At 32.7% G+C, this 13,579-nt stretch overlaps 3 protein-coding genes across 4 annotated transcripts; 2 read left to right on the forward strand and 1 right to left on the reverse strand.

Annotated features, from left to right (window-relative positions):
* Nucleotides 1-62: 62 nt before the first annotated feature.
* On the forward strand, nucleotides 63-7,433 carry LOC112052191 (mitochondrial outer membrane protein SLC25A46-like). The gene is made up of 7 exons (XM_024091179.2): nucleotides 63-472; nucleotides 1,356-1,453; nucleotides 1,960-2,138; nucleotides 2,961-3,017; nucleotides 3,737-3,952; nucleotides 4,664-4,874; nucleotides 5,641-7,433. The coding sequence occupies exons 1-7, from the start codon at nucleotides 301-303 to the stop codon at nucleotides 5,926-5,928; spliced, it is 1,221 nt and encodes a 406-aa protein (XP_023946947.2). The 5' UTR covers nucleotides 63-300; the 3' UTR covers nucleotides 5,929-7,433.
* LOC112052192 (39S ribosomal protein L34, mitochondrial) lies at nucleotides 7,425-7,972 on the reverse strand. The gene is made up of 2 exons (XM_024091180.2): nucleotides 7,810-7,972; nucleotides 7,425-7,729 (listed from the first exon to the last, which is right to left on the reverse strand). The coding sequence occupies exons 1-2, from the start codon at nucleotides 7,845-7,847 to the stop codon at nucleotides 7,495-7,497; spliced, it is 273 nt and encodes a 90-aa protein (XP_023946948.1). The 5' UTR covers nucleotides 7,848-7,972; the 3' UTR covers nucleotides 7,425-7,494.
* Nucleotides 7,973-8,172: 200 nt separating this feature from the next.
* On the forward strand, nucleotides 8,173-12,684 carry LOC112052189 (protein AF-9). Of its 2 annotated transcripts, none has more exons than XM_024091178.2 (3): nucleotides 8,173-8,374; nucleotides 8,497-8,697; nucleotides 9,593-12,684. In XM_024091178.2, exons 2-3 carry the CDS (start codon nucleotides 8,511-8,513, stop codon nucleotides 11,671-11,673), a joined length of 2,268 nt encoding a protein of 755 aa, XP_023946946.1. In that variant the 5' UTR covers nucleotides 8,173-8,374; nucleotides 8,497-8,510; the 3' UTR covers nucleotides 11,674-12,684. The 2 variants fall into 2 exon arrangements, with proteins under 2 accessions (XP_023946946.1, XP_023946945.1); XM_024091177.2 differs by having other exon boundaries at nucleotides 8,174-8,385.
* The last annotated feature ends 895 nt before the right edge of the window (nucleotides 12,685-13,579 follow it).

Here is a 13,579-nt window from a genome sequence, read left to right on the forward strand (position 1 = left end):
ATTACTAGTGTCAACCACAGATGACAAAAGAACTGAAATGCCAACTGTCAATATACTAACGTCAAAAACTCAAAAACGTCAAAAATACGACGATTTTCGACGATTTTAAAGTCGAAGTCCAATTTTGCTAATGTTTTTCTAATAAATCTTAATTTATAAATGATTTACATTATTAAATATCACTCCATACAATCTTGTTAATACTATTTTAAGTCAGTCATAAGATCAAGTCAACTCTATTATTTCGTAAATAATAGCATTAGGTTATAATGTACTTTATCGGTTAGATAATTGCGGATTATGGCTGGTTTTGGTGATTTCAATAGTTATAACCGTCCTTACGGGTTGGATCCTAACAGGGAAACAAATGACTTGTATGATACTCGCTATCAGCAAATATATGGATACCACACTCCTTTAACTGAGGAATATCAAGGTCCACCTTTGGTTATGGACGAAGTCCCCGAAGAAGGTGAGTAATTTGTAATAAGTTCGTTGTAACAGTATATTTAATTAGTTTTAACTTTTTTATGAATAGCGGACGCCCGCAAACCTATTTGTCTGAAATTCTGTCTTCACAAATCCAGCAACCAAAATCTTTTCCGAGGTAAAATGGAGCATGTGTTAATTTAGCATATACTTAATTTATCTCCATACCAAAATTTCAGCTAAATTGGTTTAATAACTGCAGCGTGTAAGAATAATAAACATAAACACACAACGTTTCGTATAATGTTAGTGTGATTTGATGTGGTTTAAAACTGTTACCAGCATGTGTTGCAAATTGATACTTATAGATTGGTTTGCAACTTAATAGATAATTTACTTAGTTGAGAAAGTAATTAATAATGTTTATAATAATTTACCAAAGTTTCATAGCCATAAAATGTGTTTAGACATACAGAAAGCATTATTTTTCTAAACAGGTAATGACCATCAAAATAAACAGGTTTACATGATTTCACCTGTCTTAGAAACTTCACACAGCTATTGATTAAGCCAGATTTATATTTGTCTGACGTGTTGTGTTGTGACGCATCAGAACAGTATTGGTTTTCACTTATATGTTGTGACATGTCGTGAAGGCTTCTGATGTGCGGCATACAGAATGTATAAAACTGATTCTGTTCTGATGTGTCACAGAACGACATATCAGACAAATATAAATCTGGCTTTAATCTCCAGAACTTTATTGTTATTGTCAACTTATTTATCAGTGTACTTGTTGTTACATATTAAATCACTCACATCCATTCTTTAAAATCTTTTCATGGTAGAAAAGTCTAGAAGTGATCTATCAAAATTGGTTATAAAACTTTGTTCGTTGTCTTGATTTACAAAACTATTGTTCACAGAAAGCAATGCCTATGTGACCACTGCAATAAGTGTTGCCAGTCTTATTACAGAAAATCTGTTGAGCCATCCATTTATAGTGTTAAGGCGACAATGCCAGGTATGTATAGGAATAATACAGTTGATTTTAATGTGTTATTAAATTGTTTGTTAGCCTATGACACTCTATTGGTACAAGTATTTTCAAAATCGATTCAGTAGATTCATAGTTTACCCCTACAACCTCAAAAGTTTTACCTCTATACTAGCTGCGCTCTGCTATATTTCTTTTTCAACACAATCTTTCATTGTCCCTACGAAATTCTATCATTTTCCCAGATTCTCAAAGTAATTTTGGCTTAGCAGACACCTGAGACTTTGTCCTCATCAAATTCTGTTGCAACAAATCCCACTGGAACCATGATATTTTCCAGGATAAAAATTAGCCTATGAAAAATCCATTTCCATTGCAAGTTTGAGCCAAATTGCTTCAGTAGCTGCAGCAAAAAAGGGAAACAAACATACACACACATTCTCTTTCGCCTTTATAATATTAGTGTGATTAGTTTAGATGTAACTAAGTTGTTAATAGGCAAATCTTTTAATAGTTGATATAATTGTTGTCAGGTTCACAACAGTTTGAAAAACTACCATATAGTGCCATATACACTGTTACCAGTGGTAGTAAGGCTGCACAGACGGCAAGATTTCACCACACTTTGGAAAGGAATAGGATCCACATGTATTGTCAAGGGGCTCAACTTGGCAGTAGAGGATGTTATATCTAAAGGCACAGGGTGGCCAAAGTTAGTAACAGTAATTTATATTCAGAAAGGACGACAGGCACAAAAACCAAAAGTATTAGAACTATACCCAGGCCATGGCGGTATAAAATGGAGTGGAAAGAAGAAGGACTCTTAGTTTACAATAATAATGGTTACACTAGTGATTCAATTTATAAATTAAAGCTATTTAGATACAATATCTCAGTATGAAATTGGCTTTCATACTGCCCTTCTTCCCTTCTTATTGTAGTAGGAAATCCTCATAGATGACATCCTGGGTAATAGATGACAATGTCCGACTTCTAAGTTGAGTATGTGATACTCAGCGCCCCACAGACTTAAATTCCTTCATTCACTGATTTTCCTTCCCGAAAAATACATAATATTAGAAGTGAGATTTATTATAATCATCATCTTGATCATCATCATCATCATCATCATCATCATCATCATCATCAATATCATCATCATCATCATCATCATCATCATCATCATCATCATCATCATCATCATCATCATCATCATCATCATCATCATCATCATCTCTTTTCTGTTGTCCCACTAAGGCAAAATATGTCAATCTTCTCCATTTTTCTCTATTACTCGTCAACTCGTTTATAATATTTTAAATTATAAATTTGAATTAAAATAAATTATATCTATTTTCACACAAATTTTCACAAATCAGTTGCCTGTTGTCCTTTACGTAAATTATTTTCAATTACCCACTGTGAACAATTATATGTAGATCATACAAGACAGGTGTTTACAAAACATTGTGGTTTATAAAAGTTAACATAATATTAAATATACCTATATACTCATTATATTTTTACTCTTCAGGGATATTGGAAAATGCAGTTCAGTTCTACAATTTCTTCAACATTTAACATTAAAATGGTAAGTAATCAACAACTATCATTTGTTTATGTTTTATTACAAATCTACCACTATTAGTCTTGTTCACATGTGCCATTTAGGTCAAAATTTTTCCTCAGTCTCCTAAAAATATGGTTGAGGTGTCATTTGATTTGGAATTTTATGTAATATCCTATGGAAGAGGGCTTGCCTAGCGCAAACCGGAGTACCCATTTTCAGACATATTTTCAACCCGGTAAAAAGTAATAATATTAGTCCTATAATTACAAACACTAGGACTTTTAGGAAATGTACTCTTCTTTATGAATTTTTTGTCAGATTAGAAATATCTTAAATAGTTTTTGAGTTAAGTCAATAACCAAATCCCTTTTTTTATTTTTAGTTTATTGTTTATAATTTTACAATTTTTGCGAGCGCCCCTTTAATTTTTTCAAAAACTACAAATTATTCAGTACAGAATTCAATGTACATGCGATGTACATTGAATTCTGTACTGAATAATTTTATTTTATCGCAATCATAGTGAAAAGTATAGTGTAACAAGCAGGGCTAAACCCATTACAAACTCTGTTTCTCTTTAGGGGCCCTCGCTTTACGGCTCGTGCCCTAAAAGTATCTCATATATAATGGGTCTTTTTAGCCCCTTGTATAACAATCTACTATATTTGCAAGAATGATTACAGAAATAAGTAGTTGACTGTCGCTACACAAAGATTGTTCATTTGTTATTATAATTGCAGTATCAGTGTGGCTATAGTCACTCCATTCTACTCGGCTAGCCTTGTGGAAACAGTACAAAGTGATATAGCCAGTGACAAGCCCGCCATACTGGATGTGTTCAGAGAGGGATTCCTGCGCATATTGGAATGGGGAACTCCAAGTCGAGGTAGAATGCTGCCAATATGGGCTATAGTACTGCCCACTGCTGCACTTGGAATTACAAAGTATTTTGCTCAGTAAGTTCAAATCTATATACCTATACAAAAATTAATCCGTAAATCCCTTGGTCACGCCATTCAGCGTGAACGGCTGGACCAATTTCACTTTTTTTTTTATGTGTATATTATTGTCAGGAGAAGGTTCTTAAGACAGAAAAAAATTAAAACATTTAAGGTGTAGAGTAGGGTAGGGATAGGGTAGGGGTAGGGTAGGGTAGGGGTACTTGAAAGTACATCGAGTTTCACGCGGACAATGTCACTGACGTCCGCTAGTAATTTATACTTTTAGCTAACACAGTCTTTTAACATGATTATATAGTTAGGTTGATGTATGTGCTATGTATCTATATTTTATATACATACACAGCCATGTTTATAGACATGGATTAAGATTTGAACTTCAATTTTCTTCAAAAGTAAAATTAACTTTAAATATTGTAATCCAGTGTACTTTCTCGAAGTTAGAGGTCTAAATTTACCATACAACGACTGTACAATAACAGCCTACAAAGTTCTCAGAGGAACCTCATTTTTTAATTTCAACATCTGTTTTAGAATAATTCAAAACATAATATGTTGGACATAATAGATATTTTATGAGGGTATTTATTTTGAAATATCAGTAGTAATAATATTATCAGAAACAGCCAAATTAATATAATTGATATTGGTATTATTAAATTTTAAGATTACATATTTTAAAAAATAATGAATGTTTTATTTTTTTAGCATGTTATTGAGAAAAATAACAGTAAAGGTGCTCAGATTCCAGCAGAGGCATAGATATGAATTGAGCGACTCATATAATATTAATAATACAAAGAATGGACAAAATCCACTCATTGAAGACATGAATCTAAAAGCAAATATATTTGCGTTCATAACTATGGAAATTATATTTTACCCCATTGAGACAATAATCCATAGACTTCACATACAGGTATGGCAAAGATTTAAAGAAAGTTTAATCAATATTCATACACACAAAATATACCCCATCATCATTATTTTATTTGCCAGTGTTTAAAAACAATTGCTAATTAATTTTTGCTACAAATAAAAAACTGACATAATTTAGACATTAGCTTTTGATGAATATATTTTTATGTATGTATTTAATTTTTTTAAAAACAATACATTTGTTACTGAATTTCAGAAAATTTTGTAGGATTTCACCTAATAATATCATAAAGCCCGAAAAATTCATGGTTTCGCGAGTTTGCGAAAACTGATGATTTTGATTATATGAATGTTTGTTACTCATCCACGCCTTGACTACTGAACTGAATTACCTGAAATTTGGTATTGAGATATATTATAGCATGGATTAACTCATAGGCTACTTTTTATCCCGGAAAATCCATGGTTCCTTAGGGATTTGTGAATAATTAATTCCACGCGGACGAAGTCGCGGGCGTCCGCTGGTATTAAATATTTAAATCAACAAAAAACTTACTAATGCCTCTGAAAAATAAAATTAACACAGAAAACCCAAGACCCAATCCTAAAGCTTAATAATAAAACAATTAATAAAATTTTTGGTTCCACAATCACACTGCAAAAATATTGCATGCTTTTCAGCTTTGTTTTTCTTGTAGTGATTGAACACCTACGCACGCTCTGCCATAAGCTATGTCTTTGCTTACCATGAAACAGTGAAGTGCTACAAAAAATTGCATGATACATTCAATATTGAATATTTTCAGGGAACAAGGACAATAATCGACAACTTGGACACGGGAACATCAGTTACCCCAATATTAACAGGATACGAAGGGTTCATTGATTGCTATAACACAACCATTGCTAGAGAAGGCATAGGCGGCCTTTACAAGGGTTTCGGTGCACTGGTGCTACAGCTTGCAGCTCATCTGGCTATTATTAAAATCACAACGCTGATTGTATCCGAGATGTCAAACCTTCTAAAACCAGCAAACTCTCCGACTAATTCAGAGGAATCTGCTCATGTACAACAAAAATATTTATTTAATTGATTCTAGTTTGATGTATGGGGTTGAATAATTATTAGTTGATAACATGTCAGTTATTATTATTATTAACATGTCAGTTGAGCACACAGCTGTGGGAATTCAAACTTTTTAAACTGTTGAAGAGAAGAAGAATGGTTTACATTCAAGGGTTACTTTGTTTTAAGAGTATATAGCATTAGGAGTAGTCCAAGTATAGTACCAACATCATTATCAACCCATATTCAGCTCAGCTGAGCTCTGCTGAGCTCGAGTCTCCTCTCAGAATGAGAGAGGTTAGGCCCATAATCCACCACACTAGCCCAATGTGGATTGGCAGACTTCACACACGCAGAGAATTTAAAAAATTCTTTGGTATGCCAGTTTCCTTACAATATTTGTTTCCTTATCATTTTTTTAAAAAACACACTAAACTAAAATTTGAAGGTGTATGCCCGGGACTGGATTCTAACCCACACTCTCAGAATAGAAGGCAGAGGTCATATCCATCCAGAGGCTATCACAGCTATAGCATAAAATTAGTAAATTCCTGAAATTTAAATCACATTTCAAAGTTGGATGTTTACAGATTCTTTAGTAAATTTTCGGTTACTGTCCTTTTTTTTCTAAATTCAATAGTTGCAAAATGCACTTTCCAAATTTGGCTGATATATCCAAATCTTAATATATGAATGTGTTGCATTCATCACAAAAACCACTTGACATATTTAGATGAAATTTGGCAGGGAGGTAGCTTATTATTAGTTGATGTCCGCTAAGAACAGATTTTGCGATAGGGCCAAATTAAGGAGGTCAAAGGGTGGACGAAGTTGCAGGTGTCTGCTAGTCATACATATTTAACTTTGGCTTGATTTATGATATAATTTCATGTATAAGATCACCCTCATGAGGGTAAATCATAAGCTTAGCATTATTTATGATATAACATCAATTTATATAATTATTGTTTATAGCAATTATTCCGCAATTAAAACTGAATTTATGTTTTTTTAAAAAATTCATTTCTATTTTACTAACCATTAAGTTATTTTTATAATTTCAATATATAAGTAGTGTCACCATAACACAGAAACAGCATGCAAAATTTATAATTTAAAGAAAGGGGTTTAATTTTAATACCTACATACTAACACTAAAATACAAATATAAATCTACTAATACAGAAAAGTTATAGCTTGCATAGAAACCGCTAATAATAATTTTATATATTATGGATATATTAACTATAGCAAATACTAGAAATCTCAATAAATATATATTAATATTGCCCACACCTGTGTACCCAAATGAGGAAAATTATATTTGTGTTGAAATAATAGTTACCAAATTCAGGATTTAGGAGTATCTCAATTGTTCAATAAAGCTGTGTTGAAAATCTTCATATAATTTATTACTGAGAGCACTTTTATTCTAACTGGGAGTTTAAACTGCTGTAGTATAAAATTATCTCTATTACATTTTCCGCTTAGATATAAGGAAACTGAAGTTGAAATAAAACACTGTTTATTTTACATTGTTTATTATACATTACTTAGTCCTATCTAAAATATATTACTACATAGGTAACTAAAATTAATGGGTTAACACAAATCTGCCTTTCAAAAGTCTTCTCATGATTATTCTTCGCCCATTTGGAGTAGATATTCTAGTTTTCCAACCATGTCTACGGACTCTTCTAACTTCGTTAGGCCGTGGGAAATAGCATCGTACTTTAGTCCTTATGCATGATAATAATGGAAATTCTGGTCTCACTAAATTAGTGGTGGTAACTGTAGGTGAATAGGATTGTAAGGTTTGCCCGATGAACCTGAAAATACGTATAATTTTCTAAGAGGTTAGGACGTCAAAATGGTTTTTGCTAAACAAAAGCTTTTTAAAATCACTTACTTAATTGGCTGAAACACTGCTGACAATAACCTTGACATGGTTTGTTGAAGTTCACTGAAATTTATAAGTATTTTTCAGTTAAATTATTTATGAAATACTGTACGTATTTCAATTAGTCGAAATTCAAATCAAATCACAGACTATGATTTGTTTGCATGCAATGACACTGACACTTCACAAAAAGTAATAGCTATTTTTTTTTTTTAATAATGAGCTTTACGGCTCTGGGTTCTAGCCCTTTTGAGCCCGTAAAAAGTAATAGCTAACCGTGACTTATCAACAGATAACTAATTAACTTTGGATATTTACGCCGGTTACAGACAGTCAAGTCTGAGTGAAAATAGCTCTTAAAGTGTTGCCACATATCAAAACTATGACAGTTCAGAAAATAACGCATCCATAAACAAGAAGACTATTGTCTATTGTAGAAATGAAATTGAATATGGCGTACAAAAATAACAAGGGCGCTAAAAGATTATTTTCGTTATTCATTAAAATTTCAATTCAGTGATTGATAAATTATTATAGTTAAAAAGTAACAAACGGTATACATTTTACGCAAAAGGTATTAGTGCAGTGAGTAGTCACAATGTTATTATTTTCATTATATATTTTTGAGTTGGTTGTTTTATTTTTAATTTAGGAATATTATCGGATCGCTAAAGTGCATCGTACTTTTTATTTCAGTTAGTAGATCGAAAATGTCAACAAGGATAAGGGTGAATTTCGAAATTGGACATGAAGTTTCGATTAAATCGAAGAAAACTCCCGAAGGTTTCACTCATGATTGGGAAGTATTTGTGCGCGGTCAGGAAGGAGCTGATATAAGTCACTTTGTTGACAAAGTAGTTTTCCTGCTACATGAAACTTTCCCAAAGCCAAGGCGAGGTAAGGCTTAAGTTCTTTACTTAAATTATATATTTAAAATATACAAAAATTGTGTGAGATCATTGTTATTGTTGAGAAAAATGAAATAACAATATTTTCAGATATTAGAATGAATTATTAATAATGTAAATTTCTTTTAATTATTGTTTGTCTGTCTATCCATTTTTCCGGGACATTCTTTGATAAGGCTGGACTATTTTAATAGGCCTTTCACTGGAAAATAGAAAATTTCATTGGAAAATAGAAAATAGAAGAGGTTCTTGAGCAACATATATGCTACTTTTATTCCAGAAAAATCTATGATCCCTACAAAATATGTGAATAATTGAATATCGCGGGAGTTTGCTAGTGTATTACGATGCAAACTTTTGGATGTTTCATATATTATGTGTTAAGCTGTGCCATCCCAGATATCAGCAGTAACATAGGGGTGTGGAATGAAGTGTATGACCTGTGTTGGGACACCTGCAGCTTGTTTCCGAGACATCATAAAGTTCGCATCGAACTTTACAATAGAATGCATGATATTAGTATTTAATTGTAACATTATATATTTATTTCATAACATGGTCTCTCATATATTTATTCACACTTTTTGGAATAGGATAGGATTACTGCATTCTGTAAAAGACCCTAGATAAGTGATCCAATAGTCAAGCAAAAGCTTTGAATGTAGGTGGAATTTGTTTACTATAAGATCATTGACTGAGATGTAATGTTATTATTTATTGGCAAAATATTTTTTTTTGTTAACAAGGTTTTGCATTCTTGAATACCAACTCAATACCAAAGAAACCAGTGGCAATAAAAGGTTCCACAGTGAGGAGCCTTCTGATTTCTCATGTATTTGTTATTATTTTGTTCCTAATTACATATTCTTTCTTCTCCATTTCAGTGGTCAAAGACCCACCATTTCATATCAAGGAGTCAGGGTATGCAGGCTTTTTGTTTCCAATTGAAATTTATTTAAAAAATAAAGATGACCCAAAAAAAATTAAATTTAGCTATGACCTAAATTTACAACAAAGTGCTTTTCTGAGAGATAGATATATATTCCAAAATCCAAATGATGAATTCAGGAAAAAATTGTTGAAGGGTGGTGGAATAATAATGAGTAATGATACATTCTATACTAATCCTGACCAGGAATGTAAGAGCAGAGATTCCTTTACTGATGAAAAGCCACAACTAGTCAGCAAGCCTAAACTATCATCAGACAATGGTAAAAAGCATAAAGTAAAAGAATACAAAGATGAACAACCACACAGAACTAGCAGCTTCGAGAATTTATTTGGGGCTCCTATTCACAAGCCCCCTAAAGTGTCTCCTGAACCAAAGAAGCTGGAAAAGACTGCAGCCCCTGTAAAATCAGAAAAAAAAGATAAGGAAAGGTCCAGTTCAGATAAAAAATCTAAACATGAACACAAAGAATCAAAACCCGATAAAGTAAAAGTAAAAGAGGAAAAAGATAAACAAAAATCAGACAGAGTCAAGAATCATAATAAAGAACAAGAAAGAACCAAAGAAAAAAGTAGTAAGAGGCAAAATGAAAGGCCACCATCCCCTGACCAAATTAAAAAAAGATGTCTTAGCCCAAATAGAAAAGTACCAAGTCCTTTGCCTAGATCCAGTAGTGCATCTAGTATGAAAGAGGAACATAAAAATACAAAACATACTTTGGAAAGCTTTGAACAAAAGAAACCAAAAACAGAGGAAAGGATAGCAGATGTTAAAGTAGAGAAAGATAAAGAAAAGAAGAAAAAGGAGAAAAAAAGCCATGATAGGGATAAAGAAAGAAAAGAGAAGAAAGAACACAAAAAAGAGAGTCACAAGACAAAAGATTCTCCTAAAGAGCCAAAAGAATTGCCAAAAGAAATTCCAAAGCCAAGAGATATTGTAAAAGAAAAAGAAACAGTTAAAGATTCCCCAATTAAAGACAAACAAGTAAGACCTGAAAAGCCTATAAACAAATTTTCAATAGAAAATCTTACAAAAACTCCACCACCTGAAAATGTGGATCGGCATGAGGGCCATAAGTCAAAAGATAAGGGAGACTCAGAAAGAAAACACAAACACAAGAAAAAAGATAAAAAACGAGATGAATCAAAGGAAAAGCACAAAGAATCCAGTAAAGAGAAAAAGCACAAACATGAGAAGGTGCGTGAAATGCCACCTGAGAAAGTAGAGATAATTGAACACAGAGAGACTCCAGTTCCTAAAGAGAGGCCCATACCAGAGCCAGCATCACCTATATCAATTGACACAGCATCTCAATGTAGTTCTAAAAGTGGGTTAAATAAAGCTATACACATAGCAGAAGATAATAACAGCAGTCATTCTGATTCTGAGGGCTCAATGATAGCAGATGAGGAAGATGTCAAAGTCAAGGTAGAGAACCCTTCCCCCAAACTAAAAAGGGAACCTTCACCAGAGCCTGAGCCTGAACTAGAACCGGAACCTGAGCCTGAGCCTGAACAGGAACCAGATGTTGAAATGGAACCTGAACCCAAGCCGGCAGTAGAGGCACCTCCGGTTCAACAAAAAGAAAAAACAAAGAAACACAAAGATAAATCGAAACGAGAAGAAAAGCGTCGTAGACGGAAAGCAGTAGAAGAAGAAGATGCTGAAAATAGAAAGGTTGCAAAAGTGGCTGACTCTGGGCCGTCAAATAATGAAACTGAGCACGGAGAGAGCAGTGGTTCAACATCTATGGAGACCAAAGTGCAAGACAATGGAGTGTCAAGTAGCTTAGGGGAAGATGCGGAGCCTGGTGACCTCTCCCCAGACTACATGGTCCAACTGAGGGACTTACAGCAGCGCATCATGATGATTAAAAATAATGAGGAGTTAGAGAGGGTTGTAAATCTAATTGCAGAAACGGGAAGGTATGAAGTGACAACACAAACGTTTGATTTTGACTTGTGCTTGTTGGACAGATCGACAGTACAGCAGCTGATACAACTTGTTGGTTGCTAGCTCCTAAACTTGGACCTTTTTAGGAATTGTAAATACCGCTTATAATTGAAGCACAGAGTTATGAGATAGGTTCCTCTGCCTCAAGCTTTTTATTTTACAAAATTATAAAACCCAATTCACCTTAAATTGGGTTTTATAATTTTGCTATTACGCTAGAAATATTGCTCGTAAGTCGAAAATACGCATCATGTAGTGATATTAATAGGAGTAATCTATTATAATCTCAATTGACTACTTCACATAAAATTTTTAAAAGGAGTTCTAAGTGCAATAATTTATAGGTTACATAAAGTTATAAGACTGTTGAAAGATTGTTAAAGGTATTGTATATTTTGTACATTATATTGTATTGATTTATTATAATGTAAGTTAATTATTAAAGAGTTTTTAATTACCCTCTCCGAGTCGATGGGACTTAGAGAGGCTATGTTAAATGATTTTGTATAAATCACACTAGTTATATATTATCAACACTACATACACGACTTTTTACAAGTTAGTGATACTTTGCACTTTTATTTTAAACATTGGTTTTTTTTGTAATAACTATGTCCTAAACATATTATTAATTTGTAAGATTGTTATTAACTCTACACTACATAGTAAATTATAGGCATTTTAAAGCAGGAAACCAATGAGATGCTATTACCCTAGAGTGTGCATCTTGCTAGTGTGATTGTATATAGAAAACTAATAAAATTGGTATTGGATGCAGCACATTTTTGATGATTTTATTATGGAACTTGATCAATTTTTATTAATAATTTAGTTTGTATCGATTTATTTATTAAATGTGTTTTTATTGTGGCTGCTTATTTATATAAAGGTACTGTCTTAGGTAATAACATCTCAATGGCAGATATTTCTATTATATTTTAGTGTGATTAAAAATTTCAGATTGATTTATGTAAATTAAGTTGTGTTATACTTATATTTTAATATAACTTATTTTAACTTATCGCTTATTTTGGCTATATATTTATAATAAATAGAGTGTATATTAATATTGTATATTTGTGTATAATTTTAATACATCCCAAACCTTAAATTCTAGAAATGAGAAAGTGTAAATCAAGATCTATTGGTGATGGAAGTAAAAAATCTCCATTTATTTCCTGTATATTCTTCAATTCCGTCATGAAATTTTGATGGCATTTGTTGTCGCCTCATTCATTAAAATTGGTTCAGTAGTTTATTACAGTTGAAATGTCATTGGGTTCCTACTAGAGATGGGCCGAGTACTCGGTTGATACTCGGTACTCGGCGTACTCGGCGGATTTTTTGATACTCTTACTCGGCTGAATAACTCGGTCGGAGTATACCTTGTTTAAAAAAAACATTTTTTGGGTACGTATAATTAAAACAACAGTGTTAATCAAAAAGTATTTATCAGTAATTTAGGGAATCTTTGAAAATCTCAATTAAATTTAAATAAAATTAAAATATAAGATTTAAAAGAATTTCCCGAATGTTGAATTTCCCGTCGCTCTTCTCAACAGGAGACTGTGCCTTCTGAGCTGGTGGTAGAGTCACTACAAATAGTCAAACTTGACGTTTCAAAAGTGCTTGTAAACTAAGTCTACTTACTCGGCCGAGTCCTCGGTTGAAAAAAAAATTAACCGAGTAAAACTCGGTACTCGTTACTCGGCAAAAGTGTTACTCGGCGCATCTCTAGTTCCTACTAATATTATAAACGCGAAAGTTTGTATGGATGTTTGTTACTCTTTAACGCCGCTACTACTGAACCAATTTGGCTGAAATTTGGAATGGAAATAGATTTTACTCTGAATTAAAACATAGGCTACTTTTCATCCCGGAATTACCATGGCTCCCGCGGGATTTGTGAAAAACTGACTTCCACGCGGACGTCCACTAGTAAGTAATAAATGATGGAAAATATTCACAT

The sequence above is a fragment of the Bicyclus anynana genome, chromosome 17, assembly GCF_947172395.1.
Source record: "Bicyclus anynana chromosome 17, ilBicAnyn1.1, whole genome shotgun sequence".
Taxonomy (NCBI): Eukaryota; Metazoa; Arthropoda; class Insecta; order Lepidoptera; family Nymphalidae; genus Bicyclus; species Bicyclus anynana.